General features: G+C 40.2%; 1 protein-coding gene across 1 annotated transcript in view; it reads right to left on the reverse strand.

The window, feature by feature from the left end:
- Positions 1 to 5,305: 5,305 nt before the first annotated feature.
- Positions 5,306 to 19,511, reverse strand: part of RSBN1 (round spermatid basic protein 1) — a 28,821-nt gene continuing 14,615 nt past the window's right edge. Inside the window, exons 2-7 of the mRNA XM_035122846.3 lie at positions 12,966 to 13,636; positions 11,146 to 11,283; positions 10,416 to 10,558; positions 9,116 to 9,283; positions 8,266 to 8,374; positions 5,306 to 6,810 (exon numbers count right to left, since the gene is read on the reverse strand). Of these exons, the coding sequence (XP_034978737.3) occupies positions 6,448 to 6,810; positions 8,266 to 8,374; positions 9,116 to 9,283; positions 10,416 to 10,558; positions 11,146 to 11,283; positions 12,966 to 13,636 (1,592 nt within the window). The 3' untranslated portion in view covers positions 5,306 to 6,447. The remainder of the gene's footprint in view (positions 6,811 to 8,265; positions 8,375 to 9,115; positions 9,284 to 10,415; positions 10,559 to 11,145; positions 11,284 to 12,965; positions 13,637 to 19,511) is intronic.

Below are 19,511 nucleotides of genomic sequence, written 5' to 3' on the forward strand. Positions count from 1 at the left end.
GTCTTGTACTTCGTATCTAACCCAGTGCTGCAGCTCTGACAAATCTCCGTTTCGGTAAATAGGACTCTTAAGATCATGCAAGCACAGCTGTTATAAGCGCCTGATCAATGCAGTTTGATCGTGTCACTTTTTAAAACCAATCCCTACAGTAGCTCTATACGTTCCTTATAAGCTCCTCAGTGCTGTTGCTGGCACTGCTTTTGGCTTAAGGGTTGCACATAGGTAATCTGGGGAAGTTCACCTCTTTGGCAGTGTTGAGGCAGGAGGACAGTTCCATTCCTCCTCTGCCAGGTGTAGATAGCACAGGTCATGATTTCCCCCATGGTAAGTGTAAAGGGTAGACTCTTTAGCTACCGCATTATCTCTTGCGCTTCAAATGTATACAGTATAGGAAGATTGCAAGGTTGTGATGTGACCATTCTATTCCTTCCACTCCCCCCCCCCCCAAAAAAAAAGCCACATTGAAAAGCAAACATTGTGCTCTTCAGATTTATAAAAGACTCATTGAATGTGTCAAACATATGTACATCTCAGCACAGAAGGATTCAGCTGTATTTACCCTACTCTCCCATATTGCTTGTTTACAATATGACTGTCAGTGGAACAGTCTATACAGTTCAGGATTAATTTGCCGCCAGTAATAAGTTCTAAATTATAATGGTTTATTCCACCCTGTCAGCGCCAGATTTAGGGCAGTTCAGGTGGTTCCCCTGCACAGGGCACTGAGCCAAGGGGAGAAAAATTGAGCAGATCCATAACTGAGAATATTCTTTTGGGGACACCAAATTTTGGGATCACGCAAGGCACCATATTACAGAATATTACCAAAGTCCATCCCTCACCCTGCCCAATATTCTAACAGTCTTTCTGCCAAACAGCAGTTTACATTAAGGACAAATCAGACTTCTGTTTATTAAAAAAATACTTTACAGGGGGAAAATCTATGCATTCCATTGTACTATTTGTTTGTTTTACAAAGAAATAACTTTAACAGTTTGATACGCTTGTACAGTCAGCTACTAAAAGAAATGCACTGCGTTAGAGGATTATTCACAGATAGGCTTAAAATTTTCCCATCAGTTTACACTATTATAAAAACCTCTTTAAAACACTTGCTAAATGTCAATAAATATACTAAGGCCACACAAAGCCAAAAAAGAAAAAGAAAAAAACAGTCTTCCAGACAATTGTACATATCTTCTATATGCAAAGACCTTAGATATATTAAAACCACAGAAAAATATCTTGGCTGCCAATCAAAACTGAATTTAATCACAAAACACTACACAAATCTATTTTATACAACATGTAAAGATAAGTATTTGCTTAGACAGAATTGAAAGTGCTATATTAAGAGAAGCCCCTTCTCAACTACATGTGCTGTTGGGTCCTAAAACTATTATGTATATCAATGGAAGGCCATAACATTATTGGAAAGTTGTTTATTGGACCAACATAAAATTTATCTACAGTACAAAGCTTTCAGGAACTGAAGCAACCCCACTCATAGCAACCTTCAAACACATCCCATAATGGCTATAAATACTCAGCATTTATAAAAGAAATGAGAGTGCAATCCTGCCAACATTAAACACATTTAGTTTCACAGATTCCAATGGAAAGTCCAGCTTATCTCCCATTTAAAAAAAAATCAAAGGAACTTAAAATGCTTAACCTTGGCTAGATTGTGCTCCAAGTGAAAAGAGCTTACTTTTCAGAATATAGTCAAGCATGTGAATGGCAACATGAGAAAACATTTATGTCCATCCATAGGCTCTTAGCAATAAATGAACTCTCCTGTCTCTTGACAAGCAGCTACCCTCACATGTAGGAAAACTACCAACAAAACAAGAGCCCTTTTACTGTTTGGGAAAAACTGTGTGATAAATGTAAGTGTCCCTTAAATATAAAGAACCCTGCACATGTTCCATCTTCATGGAAGAGAACATGTCAGTTATTTACAAAATAGATTTTTGCTCATAAATATTTAGGGTGGGGTGTGAAATGCCTATTCCACTTATTTCTTAATCTTACTTTTGCTAAATGGATCAGTGGCCCAATACAACCATTCACTGAACACAAATTAATGTTGTTCTTTGGTCCTTAAGGAACAGTGGGATGTTTATTCAACATGGAGAGATTCAGAAACTTTAGACATGAACAATATTTGTGACACCGCTAGTAGCTAGCAGATTCTTTACAGCTTTGAGACAATATATATCAAAGAATAACTGGTTTTCAGTTATAGAAATTGGACAGAGAAAGGTCTTACCACCTGGAAAATTACCTATAATAAATACATCTAAAGATAATTCTGCCTTTGAACTCCTTTTCCAGTTTGTAACTAAGTTTTACTCAAGAGTAGACCTTAGAAATTACTGAGTCGTGTTCATTAATTTCAGTGGGCCTACTCCAAGTAAAACATAGCTCTATAGTTTATAACATTGCATTTCTTGTTAAGTGAATTTTATTTGCACATCTTGGCATTCAATAATCAATTAAGTTGGCATGAGAAATTTCTGAACAATGCAAGATGTTACTTCCCAGTATCTTCCTGCAAGTTCACTTCTAAAAATACCTTATTTCTCTGAGAGCTAAATGTTGTATGTTCACAAAACAAACAGTTATTTGGATAATATGAACCTAGTCATCTGTCACTCCTATTGGTCAGGTTCGTAGTAGTAGTCATTATTCTTATTGCAAATGTTTAAACTAGCCCCCCTTTGCCCAAATCAGGTAATTTATCACCATGCTAATCCTAGATGGCATTTATCTTTATTTAAAAAAGGGAGACCAAGGCAGAGATCCTGAGGGCCATACATGCACTGTGTGGAGCAGCCTGTTCTCCCACTGCAGCCCTCATTCCCCCAGAAAATGGAGACTATCTAGAATACAGTCCAAAGCTTCAGCAGAGAAATCAACAAAGTCTCGGTGTGTGAACAGAACTCTTTGGTACTTGACCCTAGAATTTAGAAGTAATGACAATTTGTGCTTCTGAACCATTTTGAAAAGTATTTTTGTAAAAGATAATGGGTTGGATCCAGACTTGTTCCTCGGATAGCTGAAGGAAACTAGAACACAGAGCACTGGAGGAAGAAGGGGATTTTCTCCTGCACCACCTCCCACATTGTTCCAGAGGGTCTCCCAGTCTTCCAGAGAAAATTTTCAGGGGACTACAGTAGGAAGATGGCATTGGTATAAATCACCTCCCTGCCCCACTCTACCCTGCTTCCTCCAGCACAAGAACCCCCCAGTGGAGCATTAATTCTCAATCCAAACCAATATACTTAAAGTGAAATTAAGATAAGTGAACATGACAGAAAGAATTATCTTTAAATGTCTGAAATATATTCAAAATGCTATTACATACAACACAGCATAATTCAACACTAACATATTGAACTGGAAAATCACAGAACATCATTCCAAGATTCTCCATCTCCATTGGGTGCAGAGAGACATAAGAGGCCATGAAAGATTGATCCATACTCCTTTTGCAGGGTGTAAATCCATTTGAAAGCAAGCTTCTGTTGTACTTTATGCCCACTGCTAAAATTTAATGTGTATAAAAAACTTCTTATGAATGGTATTGAACTAACTTTTACTCAGAGTAGACCCACTGAAATTCATGAACATGACTAAGTTAACCCCATTAATTTTAATGGGTCTACTCTAGGTGGGATTCACCTGACAAGTCTCATCAGACTTCTGCTTGCGCAACAGGACTTCCCTCCCATGCCCACCCAAATTGGCTCAGAGATCTGGAATACCCCCAGAACAGGACATGGGGAAGATAAGGGGAGTCATTCTATCTGACAAGCTAAATAGCTTGCTCAGACAGAACATTTGCAATAGTGCATGTGACATTGAATACCACCTTGTGTTTCCATTTTAATTCTGTCTTGTCCTAAACTACCACTTAAGCCACTTTCACACATAATGCTTATAAGTGCATAATGCACATAGTGCATGTAATGGAAAAAAGCCTACGCATAAGTAGACTCATGCACTTTAACCTCACTGATGTCCAGGAGAAAGACTTCACTGGCATTTAGTTTCAATTTCCTCTTATATCAGTATGTGTGAACCAGCTATCACTGTTCCACAACTAAGCATGGTTGTATGCTGTAATTCCTGGTTAGCATAGGATGCTAAACTCATATTTCAAAAAAAAAAACTTAGCAGAAATTCTCCTGGCTGCATAGAGGGCAGAATACAATCTAGAAGCTTAGAAAGGGTCACAGAAGTTTGTCCGTGTATTAATTATTTTTCGTTACATGGGAATGGAGTTTCTGTGAGTACACAGTTAGAATTTGTTCGTTTAAATTCTGTAGAAATTTTATTTCGGGACAAAGAGATAACAGTTTTCCCTTCAACTGTAACGTTTTTTTTAAATTCCAGTTCCTGAGTGATTATACACAGTGCTGTTTTCATGCTAAGTTGTAAAGACCGGCGTTATATTTGTTGATATAACTATGTGCAATGCATGGGTGAAGGGAAATCAGTGCTTGGAAGACTAGTAAAATGGATGGAAGAGAAATGCAAAAATAAAGATGGACTTGGTCAAATGTAAATCATGCACTGAAACTTGTATTGCCTGTGAAGAATTTTACTTTGCAGAGCCTATTAAAGCTTATGAAAATTCTTCTGGACAAGAGTAAAAAAGTGGAAAAAGCCAGAGTACACAGGGGTTATCATCTGAACCAGTATTGGTCAATCTAGAATTTTGTTAAAAGCTACACTCCTGCATTTAAAAAATTACCTTTTGTAAAAAGGTTTTCATCCTAACACCTTATTTACACAGATTACTTAACAATTCATCACCACGCCAATCTGAAAATTCATTTTAAGTTGAAATATTTTCTATTGGTCTTCAGTCTGCACCAAAGACAATACATATACATGTATATATCAGGAGTAATACAAGTTCTATCTAAATCACTGCAATATTTTCTGATCATTTTGCTATTGGTTTAAAACTGTCCTCTGTGCAGAGGTACTAATATGCATATAATCTACACAAAATAATATTGCACAAAGTAATTGCTATTAGAAACAGATTAATATTTGCAGTTCTTTTCAAAAAGATTGATAAAAATGTGTTGAAATAAACACAGCTGCTTTCTTGCTTGCATTATGTAGTGCTGCAGATCTCTCCCCTACCCCACAAGAACGGAGTTGCTTATTAACAACTATGATTACACCTTAACAAAGGTTATATCCTACATGTTAAGGGCCCATCTCTTCTAGTACCAGAAATAAATGTAATTCAAGCATACAAATAATGAATAAAAGTTGACCATAGTTAACATTGGGAAATATTGTATGAGTGCTAAACAATCTTGCTAACGATACTGAACATACTAGTGGGTGTCATTTAACCTTTCGACATAGCACATGGGTACCCAAGAGTTACATGTGGAAATAGCAGTACACATGAGATTTCCTGTGAAACAGCAATATAGAATTCTTGAGAATAAAGGCAACCAATATATATTGTGAAGCCTACTCTACTGGATTAAGTGCATCAATGAAAAGGAACATATGGTTTCCACCTCAGGTGCTTGCTGTGAATTGAACAAGCCACCAAGTTGGTTAGAATATTGTAAAGCCTTAAAGTGCTCTAAGATGGCAGTTTCCTCAGGGAGTCTGCCAACAGTTACTTTCATTTGACACTAGTATTACATTTTGCAGTCAGGGAAGATATAGAAAAGTAATATTCCCACAAACATTAAAAGCAGAGGTATGGGAAGTGTTACGTCAGGTATTACAATTCACAAGATCACACTCTGCAAGTAATCTCAGATATCAGCTTCTTTGTGAAGGTGTTGATAAGCAATTAGGATTAATCTACGCTGCTGGTAACTTGAGCTTTCTCTAGGCTTTCAAAGTCTCTCTCACACAAATGTCATTGATCATTAAAAGTGCTGTGCTTTCTCTTTCAATTCAAGCCACTAATCAAATGGGAGAGTCACTTTGTGACTCCTCCACAGAAACCAACACTTTTATGCTGAAAGCTAAAGATAAAATAGATGAAGGGATATCAGATTTACCAAATGTTAAATACTTAATGTTCCTGAAGGAGGGGAAAAACATTTGTGGAGATGTTCAATTACAAAGAAAAATGTAGTCCACTACTACATGCTGTACTAAGGGAGTAAAATACAACTCTAACTTTGCATAATCTGTGTAAAAAAGATATGCTTGACATTTTGGAATGTCACCTTTCTTTATAGAATTATAGGCAAGATTTCTCCAATAAAACATAACCCAGTTATAAAACTATAACTTCACATCAAAATTTTAAAAAGCCGTTTAAAAATGTATATGATTATGTACATATTACACAAGAGAGCACATACGACCATCTTGTGGCTTGTGTTGCTGATCGGATTCTAGTTTAAAAACTGGAAGGGGCTGAGCCAGCTTATCTTGTTGCAGAACAAGTCACGACAGAGATGAAAACAATGATGGTGACGCCACTGTTGCTGTCTGTACTTCTGTTCCTACTTCTTCAGACTCCTTTTTCACAAGCACACATTGATCTTCACCTTCTGATTTAGTCTCATCACAGATGCTAGTGTCCATATTTGAAATGCTTTCTGTACTTTGAGAATTCTCCCCTGAAGGGTGGTATTGTTTGAGTCTTATATGCCAAGCTAAGCTGCAGACAGCTGACACTGTCTTGAACTGATGAATGACATTTCTAGGGATGAAGTAGATGTCATTGTCACATAGCTGGATTCTAGCATAGCGAATCCCTTCTCGCCTCATTTGGTTTAACTTAGCTTCATCGACCCATTGAACACACTGAAGGAGAAAAGAAGTTAGAGGTAAACCAGATAGATGCCAGGCCCAAAGTGGGCATTTAGTGTGCAGTGCACATATTCTGCCCTTCAGCCTTTAGTTATTTATTAGCCACAATAAAAAGGGAAAGTCTTAAAATGGCACAAATACCAACAGACTTGAATTGGAGCTGCTGCTGCTAAACTAATGAGCCAAGTACAACATTTGGTGCAACTTAAAATATGTGCTTACATATTCAGACAGCAAAAGCAAACAGTGAAATCCCCATGACTGTCAGAGAAAAGCTACTCAAAAACATGCAGCATTTAATCATGGCTGGTATATCTATACTTTATACTAGGTTCAAGCAAATGATGAACTGTTAAAACTTCCAACTCATAGGATTGTGACAGCCACACCAGAGCTTCAGCCTTTCTGTCACAGAGAAGCTGTGAAACAAAAGGAAATGCAAACTTCCCACAAATAATCTTACTTGACTGATCAAAACAACTTCCTGATTAGCTCAAGGGTTTTCTGTTCTCAACACTATTTAAAAACTGTACCCCACTTTTCAAAATTATTTTTTAAACTGCTTTACTCTGAAGAGAACACACATACAGACAAAATCCAATTATAAAAATGCAGCAATATTAAAACCCATTTTAAAATTTTAAAATACCTTAGGTAATTTTAAACAGTATTCAAAATATAAAAGTGGGGGAGAGAGGGAACTTGTAGAATTCTCTCCTGTGTGAGGTACGACAACTATGGTGCCACGAGTGAGAAGACCCTGCCCCTAGGAACCAGCAATTGCATTTTTACTAGTGCAGGACCTCTGATACCAGTTTGAAGGCCTGGGCAAATTCATATAGTTCTATTCCCACAACGCCTCATTGCAGTCAGTGAAAACCTGCAGGAAACAAGGACAAAGTATGTCTGTCCACTAACAGGGTAGAACCTTTAACAGAAGTTTAAACTGCACTTAATGGAAATGAATCCAGTATCATCACTTCTGCAAAATCCAGATGATAGTGCATGTTTGGCTAGTGCTGTGGAACAGAAATTTTGGAACAAGTGCCTGAATATGCATTTCATATGTGGGAATTTCATGTGGAAAGAAAGGCCGCATGTAATGGTAAGGTATCTCTATGAAGCACCGGTATGAGGCACTGTTGAGGCAGTGTCCCCAATACTGTTCAACACACTCTGGTCAATGTGGCTCTGGTAATTGTATGATCCTGCTTGTGGCAGGGGAATGGACTACGATCTAAGGTATTTCCACTCGCAATCCAATTAAATGTTTGTCAAAACGAAACATTATCTGGTTAAAAAAGGGCATGTTTGTTTTTCAAATCTGTATGCTATATTCTGGAAACGTCATTTCATAGTGAAAATACCAGCAGTAAGGGGGGATAGGCAACTAACACCATGCTTTGAAGCAACATGCAAAGTATACATTTCAACAAATGAGCCGACTACCTGAGACACTGGAGGTTCATGTAGATCCAACTGAAGCCTCTGAACTACATCTGTGAAATCCTCAGCATGAAAACAAACTACATCTTTGGTTATACGAGGCTGGTCACTCCTAGAAAAATGAAGACTTTTCCAGTGAGAATGTGCTAGTAGACATCTTGAGAATTATACATGGGGCCCATTTGTATTCTAAATGTATGGTAAAGGACCCCTGGATGGTTAAGTCCAGTCAAAGGCGACTACGGGTGCGGTTCTCATCTCACTTCAGGCTAAGGGAGCCGGCGTTTGTCCACAGACAGCTTTCCAGGTCATGTGGCCAGCATGACTTAAACACTTCTGGTGCAACGGGACACCGTGATGAGTGCCAGAGCACACGGAAACAGAAACACCTTTTAATTTCCTGCCACAGCGGCACCTATTTATCTACTTGCACTGGTATGCAAGGCTCAGTGATTTAGACCTGCTCCATCTAAATGTATGACCGGGTCAGAGACCCACTCCCAAATCCCCCTAATTCTATAACAAACTAAGCTATGATCAGCAGGGCTCTGGGTAGACTGGGAATTCTCCATTTTCCCCAGAGGTCAACAGAAAACAAAAACTCAATTTTACTTTATTTCTATGGTGGTTCAAAGTTTCTTTAACTTAGGGTAGTTTATTAGGACAAGACTAGAGAGCCCCTGGTCTATAACAATTTGCTTAGTACAAATGAAATATTCCTGACAAATATTGGTTTGCTGGTTTTAAAATGTTCCGTTTTCCTGAATATTCTAGTGCAGCATACTAGACAGCTTTCCGATTGGACTGCTCAAAAGAATTGCAAGCATATTCTGACTTGCTACACCACACTTACCATTCACCAAACTGTACAGCTTTCAACACTCCAACAGCAGCTGTACTCTGCCAGTCAAATCCTTGCCCAACATGATCAGCATGGGCTCTTGTTCTGTCTTCAAAGAGAACTTCACGGGGTTCACTGGTCCGAGGTAGATATTGGAGGTTTTTTATCTCGTTCATTGATCTATGAAGTGGGGGGGGGGAGAGAAAGAAGGCTGTTAGAACTATGCAGTAGGGATATTGACATCTAAAAACAAAAAAAGCTTCCCCAGCTTTTGGTGCTCTACTATAGAGGCAGTCATGTGATATTCAGAGATTTAGCTAGAGTTTTACAGTTCTACCTAGACTAAAAACAAATGATAGCAATAAACCTCACTGAAAACTCAGTATAACTACTCCTGAATTAATTTATGTAGTGTGTATATATTGGGAGTTACCTTGTCCTGCCACTTGTTTTTTAAATCAAGGGCTCTGCATAATTTCTGTAGCACTTCAAGATTTTAATAACTCAAATATAAAATGGAATCCTGATTTCTATAATGTGTTCAAGTGAAGACGCTTACAAGCCCCCTTCAAACCTCACCCTTAAGTGAAGCAAGGTCAAGGGTCAGTGAACATGGCCAAATGCCTTTAATAATATTTTAATTTAACAGTACCCAAAGAAGCTCAGAAAGTCATTAATATGGTGGCACTTTAAAAAGTCAACCATTTAATAAGATGTAGAATTGTAATGCTCTACCTCTTCATGCTGGCCACATGACCCAGAAACTGTCTGCGGACAAATGCTGGCTCCCTCTGCCAGTAAAGAGAGATGAGTGCCGGAACCCCAGAGTCGTCTGTAACTGGACCTAATGGTCGAGGGTCCCTTTACCTTTACCTCTACACAAATATCATGCTGGTGTGCCCAGCTGTATTGCTATTCAGGGACATTACATGTCATAATTTGTACTTAGGTGCTTAAGCTGGAATGTACTGCTACCCATTTCCTGGAGGAAGAAAGGGTTTTTAAAAGCTTCACATACCCTGCAACATATACAGTTTGAACTTCAAAACAATGGCACCATCAGTATACATGGCATTTTACGAAACAGAGGCAAGTCCCTGCCTGAAGGAGTTAAGAATACATAGCACTTAGGTGACTAATAGAGAAAAGAACATGACTACAGTTCTGCAATGCATAGTTAAATTTCAGTATGGGAGAAGCTGGTACTAATTATATGATCAGCTGAGAGATCAGAATCAGTAAGGAGTTTTGTGAATTCAACTCTTCTGCAAGCATTAAAACTTTCTTGTAAAATAAATTTAAGGAGTATTACCTCCGCCGTTTGAATGGTGACTTTGGCATATCAGCTGTTGGGATCATCTGTTCTCCTGGTCTTACCCACATTATGGGGCCGTCATCACTTTGTGACCTGCATTGAAGTCTGAGGCTAGAAAGAGTACCCCAAGGTAAAGTCATCTGTATATAGCAAAAGAAATCCAAATCAGGTGGACAGCAAGACAAAATGCTACTGAACAGAGACACAGCTTCCTTATTGAACCCACCCACACCCAGAGAGAGAGGGAGGGAGGGAAGGAGGGAGGGAGATGTTTACAAAACCAGGATTATACTACATGGATATAATCATATATACACAAAATATGTCATATATATTCCACTCAGTCATGTGAAAACAGTGGGGTGGAGTGGGAAACCTCGGGCATGGGGGCCGAATGCAAGACACACCTTCACCAACTCTGCTTTGAGTCCTCCTCAAATAATCTTGCCTGGTTAGAATGTCATTCAGCTGTGGTAACATCCATACATGGAATGAAGCCTACTGTACAAAAGATAGGAACTACATCCTTTCACCCCCGGCCATGTCCACCACTGGCATATGCACCCCCTCCCCGCAAAAGATACCCCATTATGGAATGCCTCAGGCTGAGGAAAGTTCCCCAGTACTGTAGTAGACAGACTCATGTATTCATTCTTATGCTTAACTATTCTGTGATTACGGTAATAATATGTTACAGGTTCTCATATGCAATAAAGTTAATTCTTACACGAAGAAATGGAGATTCTTCCAACATATCAAGAAATTCTGGGAAATAGTCTCCAACTTCTTCATCTACTGCTCCAACAAGACTGATCTGCCTCATCGGACCTGCTCTGTAGGTTCCACAGCAGTATGTTCGACTGACCTGTACAGATAAAGCAAAAATGTGTTTTTACTCCATACCATTGCATATACTTAATATAGCGTACTATGTTATTGTGAAGTCTAAATGAATACTGGAATTGACTGAATATAGTGAACAAACAAACAGTTGGATGTGCGAGTGACTTTCTTCTTTTTGTAGGCAATTGGTTACAAAGCAGGTTGGGCCCTTCTGAGCATAGATCATACAGCATTCATCTGCAGGGAAGAGCCATTACCACCCTGCATGAGGGAATCACCAAAACAGCTAGAGAAAACTGAAGAACCGTGGACAGTCTTAAAGAATGCAAACAATTTGAACTAAAGGTGACAATCAAATGGACAAGAACTGAAGAAAGAAATCCCCTGGTAGGTATCAAAACAAGTTGATTAGGCAGGTGCCCTGAACTGACATTATACCACCCTGAACAATATACCCAAAAGGAAACAAAAGTTGAAACACATCTGTACATCCAAGTTTTTGTATTTCACCCAAAATGCTGTAACAAAAAGGATTCTAAGTGGAAAACTAGTATAAGCCATATAAGCAAATAATTTCCTATAGTCATCTCTTGTCAAGGAAACATATTTTTTATTATTTTTAGTGTTTATGTATCCAAATACTAAAAAGTTTCTTCTGTGGTGGAGAAAGATAGCTACGCAACTGGCATCCTGTGGCCCTTCATATGCTGCTGAACTACAGCTGCCATAATAATAATTTTCTGACTTGGGCAATTTTAGAATATGCATATACAGTGGTACCTCTACTTACGAATAACTCTACTTATGAATGTTTCTACTTATGAACGGAGCTCCGTCCGCCATTTTGGATGCGGTTTAGATAGGATTTTTTCTACTTACGAATTTTTAGATAGGGTTGCTTTGATTTACGAATTTTTTCTCCCAATGCATTCCTATGGGATTCGACTTACAATTTTTTTTACTTACGAATGTGCGTTCAGAACGCATTAAATTCGTAAGTAGAGGTACCACTGTATAGCATTAGGATCAAAGTACATTAGAGCTAAGGAGTCTCTCAAAACAATTATGTCAGTTAGAAAAAATATGGAATATAATGTCTAATAAAAATTAAATTGATCAATTTTCTCATGGCTAAATTGACTTTGTGGGGAAAGCCAATTTTAAAAATTGGGGGAAAGATGGTAATATGGAAAAATTGCATAGAAGCGAGTATACTGACTTTGAACCAACTGAAAGATGAGAAAGATGAATTTTACACATTCTTTTAAGAATGCAACACATAGTAACAACTTTGTTTGGGCCAGCAGCTTTTACAGCTTCTGAGGTACCAGAGTTATTAGAACTGGTCAAAATACTTTGAAACTAAAAAGCCTGCGATTACTTTTTATAGATATTTGATGAATGAATCAATTCAAAACACAGATTTTAAGAAATGAGTGGAACAAAGAATTGGATAGCATAGAATCTACATGGCTTTAAATTGCAGGGACCATCATCCTATATATAGACAAAGTTATACCGTAGGTTTGTTATTGGAGTATGGGCTCTGTGAATGAAAGGTAGTTGAAAGGCAGTAGGTGACAATGATCAGAATTGTCTAGATTTTGGTTCAGGTTTCTGCCCTAGCGCTCCTTTGTGAGTTTCTCAGGTGAATGATATGCTTAGTTTCCAATACTCTTGGGTCTTTAGGATGACATCTCTTACCTGAGTGTGAAAGTTTGAAATGGTTGTTGTTTCAATATCCTTCTTGCCAAGGATTTCCATTTTCACTGGAGTGTTGGGAAAATTAAAAGCAAAGTAATCCAAGAAGTCTGGCAAGTAGGCAGCTGCCCCATGAACTATAGCTAGAGCATAGTATGCTGCATTTTTCTCATTTTCACTGAATGTCAAAGCAAGAAACTCTTCTGCAAATCTCTCCATCTCCACTGGAGACAAAAATGAGAGTTCATCCATGTAGGCATGAAGAACCAGACCTCCTCCATTTGACTGATGCTCTTCATGAATAAAGTTACTAAATTTAGTGCCTGTTTTTAAGAAGCTGCTGCGAACAGAATGCTCCTGGTGTGTAGTAAATGGAGACTCCACCCCCTGGGGTATCCTATATTCCTGCATGCCCAAATTCAACTGACACAGCTGCTCATCTTTTAGGTACCTAAAAGATTCCTTGTTTTCTTCCAAGTTATCACTCTCCCCTGGAGTCAAAATCTCTTTGTTGATACGGGTAAGACCAGCACACACAGTCTGCACTTCTTTATTATACATTTTCAGATGCCTCCCCCTCATATCTTCTCTGTGTTTCTTTTTCTTCTTTTTCTTTATTTTCTTTACAATAAGACTGTCAGCTCTCTGGGTCTTGCCATTTTCATCTCTGCTTTCTAGAAATAATAAGAAAATTAGAATCGTATTGTTGCACCATAAAAATAGTCAAGAACATTAGGAAGAAAAGCCCTGAGCCACCTCCCAGACACTCAGTGTGAAACTATTCACAGTTTTCAGTGCTTGGATATATCAAGTTAGGCATCTGGGTCTCAGAAAGAGAACATATTATGACACCTTCAAGACTAGCAAACTTAATATGTCCTAAGTGTAAGGTACTGTGAGACTTTATTTTACTGAAATAGACTAAGCTCTGAAAAGATTTTCAGTATGTTATGGGGGAGGGGGGAGTTACTGCATTGCTCTACCTTTGAAAATCAAGACAGTAAGTTTACAGAGAAAGAGGAGCTACTTTCTGCAATATAAAGTGCTCCTGTACGAGATTTAAACAATACATAGCAGTTCAGGGAGGATGTGTTTACACATTTATCTGTAAGTTATACAGTAGTATGTCAAGCCTATTTGAAAACTGTGAACAGGGCTGTTTTGATGCTGTAATTCTATAACAGGCATAGGCAAACTTGGCCCTCCAGATGTTCTGGGACTACAACTCCCATGATCCCTAGCTAACAGGACCAGTGGTCAGGGATGATGGGAACTGTAGTCCCAAAACATCTGGAGGCCAAGTTTGCCTATGCCTGTTCTATAATGTAAAATTCAGATAAAATAAGCTAAGCTTGAGAAGTGATGGGCAATTACTGCTAAACTTTCAAAAGGTAGAGTGGTGCTAAAAGATTTCTATTGCCTGGGGGTAGTGCTTCAGTACTTTATATAGCATCTCATCCCTCCTATGACCAGCAAACCCAGAACTAAGCATAATAGTAAACAATTAATTAAGCACAATGGCTCAGTGATCTATCCTGGCAGTCTCCGGGTTAGCTTATTGTTTGTTGTAGTGTGGTGGACTCAATTAAAAGTAATGGATTTGCCATTTAACTCAATTCAAAGCCTGGGATCGGGATACCTGAAGGAGCGTCTCCACCCCCATCGTTCTGACTGGACACTGAGTTCACTGCGAGAAGCAAAGCTACAGGGAACCAGACAGAGGGCCTTCTCAGTAGTGGTGCCTGCCCTGTGGAACGCCCTCCCATCAGATGTCAAAGAGATAAAACAACTACCTGACATTTAGAAGACATCTGAAGGCAGCCCTGTTTAGGGAAGTTTTTAATGTGAACAGATTAATGTATCTTTGTTGGAAGCCGCCCAGAGTGGCTGAGGAAACCCAACCAGATGGGTGGGGTACAAAAGAATTATTATTATTATTATACCTTAGGGGCTACACACAGAGAGATCTTCAACAAGGACCCTTCTTTGGGTGCCGCCATCATAGGCATAGCCGGGGGGGGAGGGGCAGCTGCCCCCGCCCCAAATCAATCTATATATATAAAAATGTAAAAATCGTGAAATTCGTGGTTCCACTTTTCTCCGTAACCACTTGACCGATCGTCCTGAAATTTGGACACAATGATCCAGGCCACTCCTAGAGCATTGTTGGGGGCAAAAATCCCTCAAATCACACACCTGGGCAGGTACAGAAATGCTTTTCCACCAACTCAAGCAGCGCCCTCAAGTGGCGTAGTACCCTCCTCCACCCCCTCCCTTCCTGAGAAATCTAAGCCACACCCACAAACCGAATGACATCATCATCAACCAAGCAACTGAAACACACCAAGGCAGCCATTTTATCTAGGACTTTGTTTTAGGCCCCTGATAGGCTGCCAGGCCTCCACTAGGCCCGGGGAGGGGGATAACCCACAGCAACGCACTTGGTGACACGGCAAGGGGTTTTACTTTACCATTTAGCACCACTAACCCCCCCCCCAAAAAAACCCCACCAAAGAACCAACATTGCCAAGTGGAGGTCGGGGCCTGCCTGGGGGGGTGGGTTGCCACAGACCGCAGCATGGCCTTTGATTTATGTAGGCCCCTGCACGGCAAGGGGTTTTACTTTACCATTTAGCAACACTACCCCCACCCAAAAAAAAACCCACCAAAGAACCAACATTGGCAAGTGGAGGTCGGGGCCTGCCTGAGGGGGGGGTTGCAACATACCGCAGCACGGCCTTTGATTTATGTAGGCCCCTGCACGGCAAGGGGTTTTACTTTACCATTTAGCAACACTACCCCCACCCAAAAAAAAAAAAACCCCACCAAAGAACCAACATTGCCAAGTGGAGGTCGGGGCCTGCCTGGGGGGGGGGGGTTTGCCACAGACCGCAGCATGGCCTTTGATTTATGTAGGCCCCTACACTGCAATGGGTTTTTACTTTACAATTTAGCACCACTACCCCCCAAAAAACCACAAGACAAAAATAAATATGACTTATTTTATGGTTATGTCTTATTTTAGGAGAAACAACTGATTGTAAGCCTCTGTGTCTTTTTTTTAAAAAAAAAAACCACAACAACCATTCACTTTCTCTCCCCAGTTTAAGTCCTCAGATATTTGCAGTGCACACCCCCCACCCCATTTACAATTCCCTACCTTCCCCTTGCCACTTCCTGGGTTTTTTATGGAACTGAACAACTCGGTTACTTCTGAACGTGCCTTCTGTTGCCAGGCCCTTGCAGGGCCAGACAGAGGCCTGGCCCAGGTAGATAAGATAATGTGTCCCTGTTTTTAACCCCTTAGTTACTTTTTTCATTTTACTGATTGTGAATATGCTGACCGAGGCCCTCTTTAGATTCGGAGGCCCGCGCCAAGTGCCCCATATGACCCTCTTCCTTCTGTCTGGGCCTGTCTGTTGCTACGGGGCTATGCGGCTTCGCTATTTGACCCCCCCCCTCCCCGGGTTGGGATTCTTTAAGTAGTTCTCTGGGTCCCAGGGCACATCATCACCCCCGATGAGGCGCAAGGGCCAATGTATGGAGATACAGGGGGGAGGGGACAACAGAGGGCTCAGACAAAAGTAAATACTGGGAAATGGAACCCAGAAACTGACAGCTCCTTCTCCAAGGATGGGGGGCAATGTACGAAGATACCAGGGGTAGGGGCCAACACTCCCCAGGAACAGCAGAGGGTTCAGACAAAAGTGCATGCTGGGAAATAGAACCCAAAACCTAACAGTTCCTTTTCGAGGGTGGGGGCCAAGGTATGGAGATACAGGGGGGAGGGGCCAACACTCCCCAAGGACAACAGAGGGAAGGGTATCCTACGGAAACACAGGGATGAGCCGGGGTGGAGGGAGGAGGGGCAGGATACGTCATGGATCATGACAGGGTGGGGTGGGGTGTCACAGGAAAGAACCACAGCAACGCGTGGCCGGGTCAGCTAGTAAAATTCAATAAAAATACATAGCAAACTGAGGTTCTGCCCCCCCCCAACAAAAGGCCTGCCACACCAAAAAATCATGGCTATGCCCATGGCCCCCATTTCTGACGCATGGCAGACTACATGAGAAAGAGATTAATAAGTGGTGACATCTCAACTGTGGAAAGCTCTTCCTGCTTAACTTGGCATGTCCCTTAATGTAATGTTGGCACCAGGAAAATACTTATATTGCCACATTTTTATAATTTTTTAAAAAATATTGTTTCTACTGCCTAGTGTTGGTTTTTAATTCTGATAGCTACTTTTATGCTGCTCCTTGATATTGTGGTGCTTTATAATGTTCTTGTTTTGTTAGTTTTTGTAACTAGAGCTGGATTGGATGCAAAAAATACAAGCAGCCCTGAAAATACAAGCAGCCCTGACTCATCCTGTGCATCTTGTATATATGTACCCTGGCAGACAGGACAGGAAAAGTGCATTAGGACAATCCACTTTTACTTCTTCACATAAAACAAACCAAGGCAGCCCAGGCGTGCAGAATGTTTCTTCATGCCAGACTTGGACAGCAACAGAAGACAGAACATGGGTCACTATTTCTCATGTTTGAAATTTTTGTACTTCAAATTTTCTAGAAAGCCCACACCATTGACCAGTATTAATTGATTGTTCCCTCCAAGCCCTGAAAGAAGGAAGGATAGAGAAGCAGAATTCTGCGGAGACATTATGCAATACCAAAAGACAGTCACTAGAAGGATTACCTCCTGGCAAATAGAAGGGGAAGAAATTGAGGCAGTGAGAGATTTTACTTTCTTGGGTTCCATGATCACTGCAGATGGTGACAGCAGTCACGAAATTAAAAGACGCCTGCTTCTTGGGAGAAAAGCAATGACAAACCTAGATAGCATCTTAAAAAGCAGAGACATCACCTTGCCAACAAAGGCCCATATAGTTAAAGCTATGGTTTTCCCAGTACTGATGTATGGAAGTGAGAGCTGGACCATAAAGAAGGCTGATCGCCGAAAGATTGATGCTTTTGAATTATGGTGCTGGAGGAGACTCTTGAGAATCCCATGGACTGCAAGAAGATCAAACCTATCCATTCTTAAGGAAATCAGCCCTGAGTGCTCACTGGAAGGACAGATCATGAAGCTGAGGCTCCAATACTTTGGCCACCTCATGAGAAGAGAAGACTCCCTGGAAAAGACCCTGATGCTGGGAAAGATTGAGGGCACAAGGAGAAGGGGACGACAGAGGACAAGATGGTTGGACAGTGTTCTCGAAGTTACCACCATGAGTTTGACCAAACTGCGGGAAGCAGTGGAAGACAGGAGTGCCTGGCCCTTGTGTGCTCTGGTCCATGGGGTCATGAAGAGTCAGGCACGACTATACGACTAAACAACAAGAAGGATTACAGAGACAAATACAAGAAGCAAATACGGTAACTATTTGTTATGTGACAGACTTTCTATAACACTGATTGGTACAGTTCATCCTGGAATGAATTAGTATTGTATTTGGTTTGAACACTTGAAGCTGCATGCTTCTGAAGTTTAACTTGCCCAAGATAAAAAAAAAAGTTGCTGGAGCTTCCATAACAAACATAAAAGTGGTCTAGAAATAAGTCAAACAGTAATACAGGGGCTCCCCATCTGACACGTTAAGTTGCTGAAAATGAAAAAAGATTGAGGGACAACAAGGAATGGATTGCTGTGTGGTCAGTTCTGGTACTGAAAATGAAACTTTGGACTAAGCATATACTCAGAGGCAACACTTTCCTTACCATGTCTGTCCCTCACAAGCCACTATTTTGCACCTGGCCTCAGATGGTAGATCTCAAGTAGTGGGTGGTGTGTGTGTGTGTGTGTGTGTGTGTGTGTGTGTGTGTGTGTATATATATATATATATATATATATATATACACACACACACACACACACACACACACACACACACACATATATATATAGGCAGTTCTGCAAAGTCTCCTCATTTCCTGCCTTAAACTGCTAGAAAGGGATTTTTTATTTTTTATTTTTACAGAAGAGTACTTTACAGACATAATCAGAAAATAGAAGACAACAAATAAAGAAAGCTTTTTCTGTTCAACACTACTCTGAAGAACATTCACAAGCTCAGAAACATATACAGGGAATATGACAGTGAGAACCTATTAACCCAATATTCAAACAGCTAGTTTCTTTCAGCAGGATGTGAATGCAAGCTTTAGACATACTGTACCTCAGTACTGTACTGGTGTTCATTGCTTGAAACAAAGTAACACAGTATCTAGAAAGTTTGTGGGAGGGACAATCAGAGCCTGCAATCCTAAATGTATTTACAGTACTTGAAATTAAGTCTACAGTCATACCTCGACATCCGAATGAACGACTTCCGAAGGTTTCGACTTTTTTTTAATAATAATTTTTATAAATTTTGTAAAAACAAAACATACAACACATACAAAATAAGCTCAGTCCCTTCATTTTCCCTCCACCCACAAGACCACTTCTGCCACCAGTGATACCCATGGGCATTGGGAAACAAAGGGGTCCATTTTAAGCTGGGTTTAACCTCCCTCCTCCCCCCTCATCCCCCCCCCTGCC

Source organism: Zootoca vivipara, chromosome 7, assembly GCF_965207765.1.
Source record: "Zootoca vivipara chromosome 7, rZooViv2.hap1.1, whole genome shotgun sequence".
In the NCBI taxonomy this organism is placed as follows: Eukaryota; Metazoa; Chordata; class Lepidosauria; order Squamata; family Lacertidae; genus Zootoca; species Zootoca vivipara.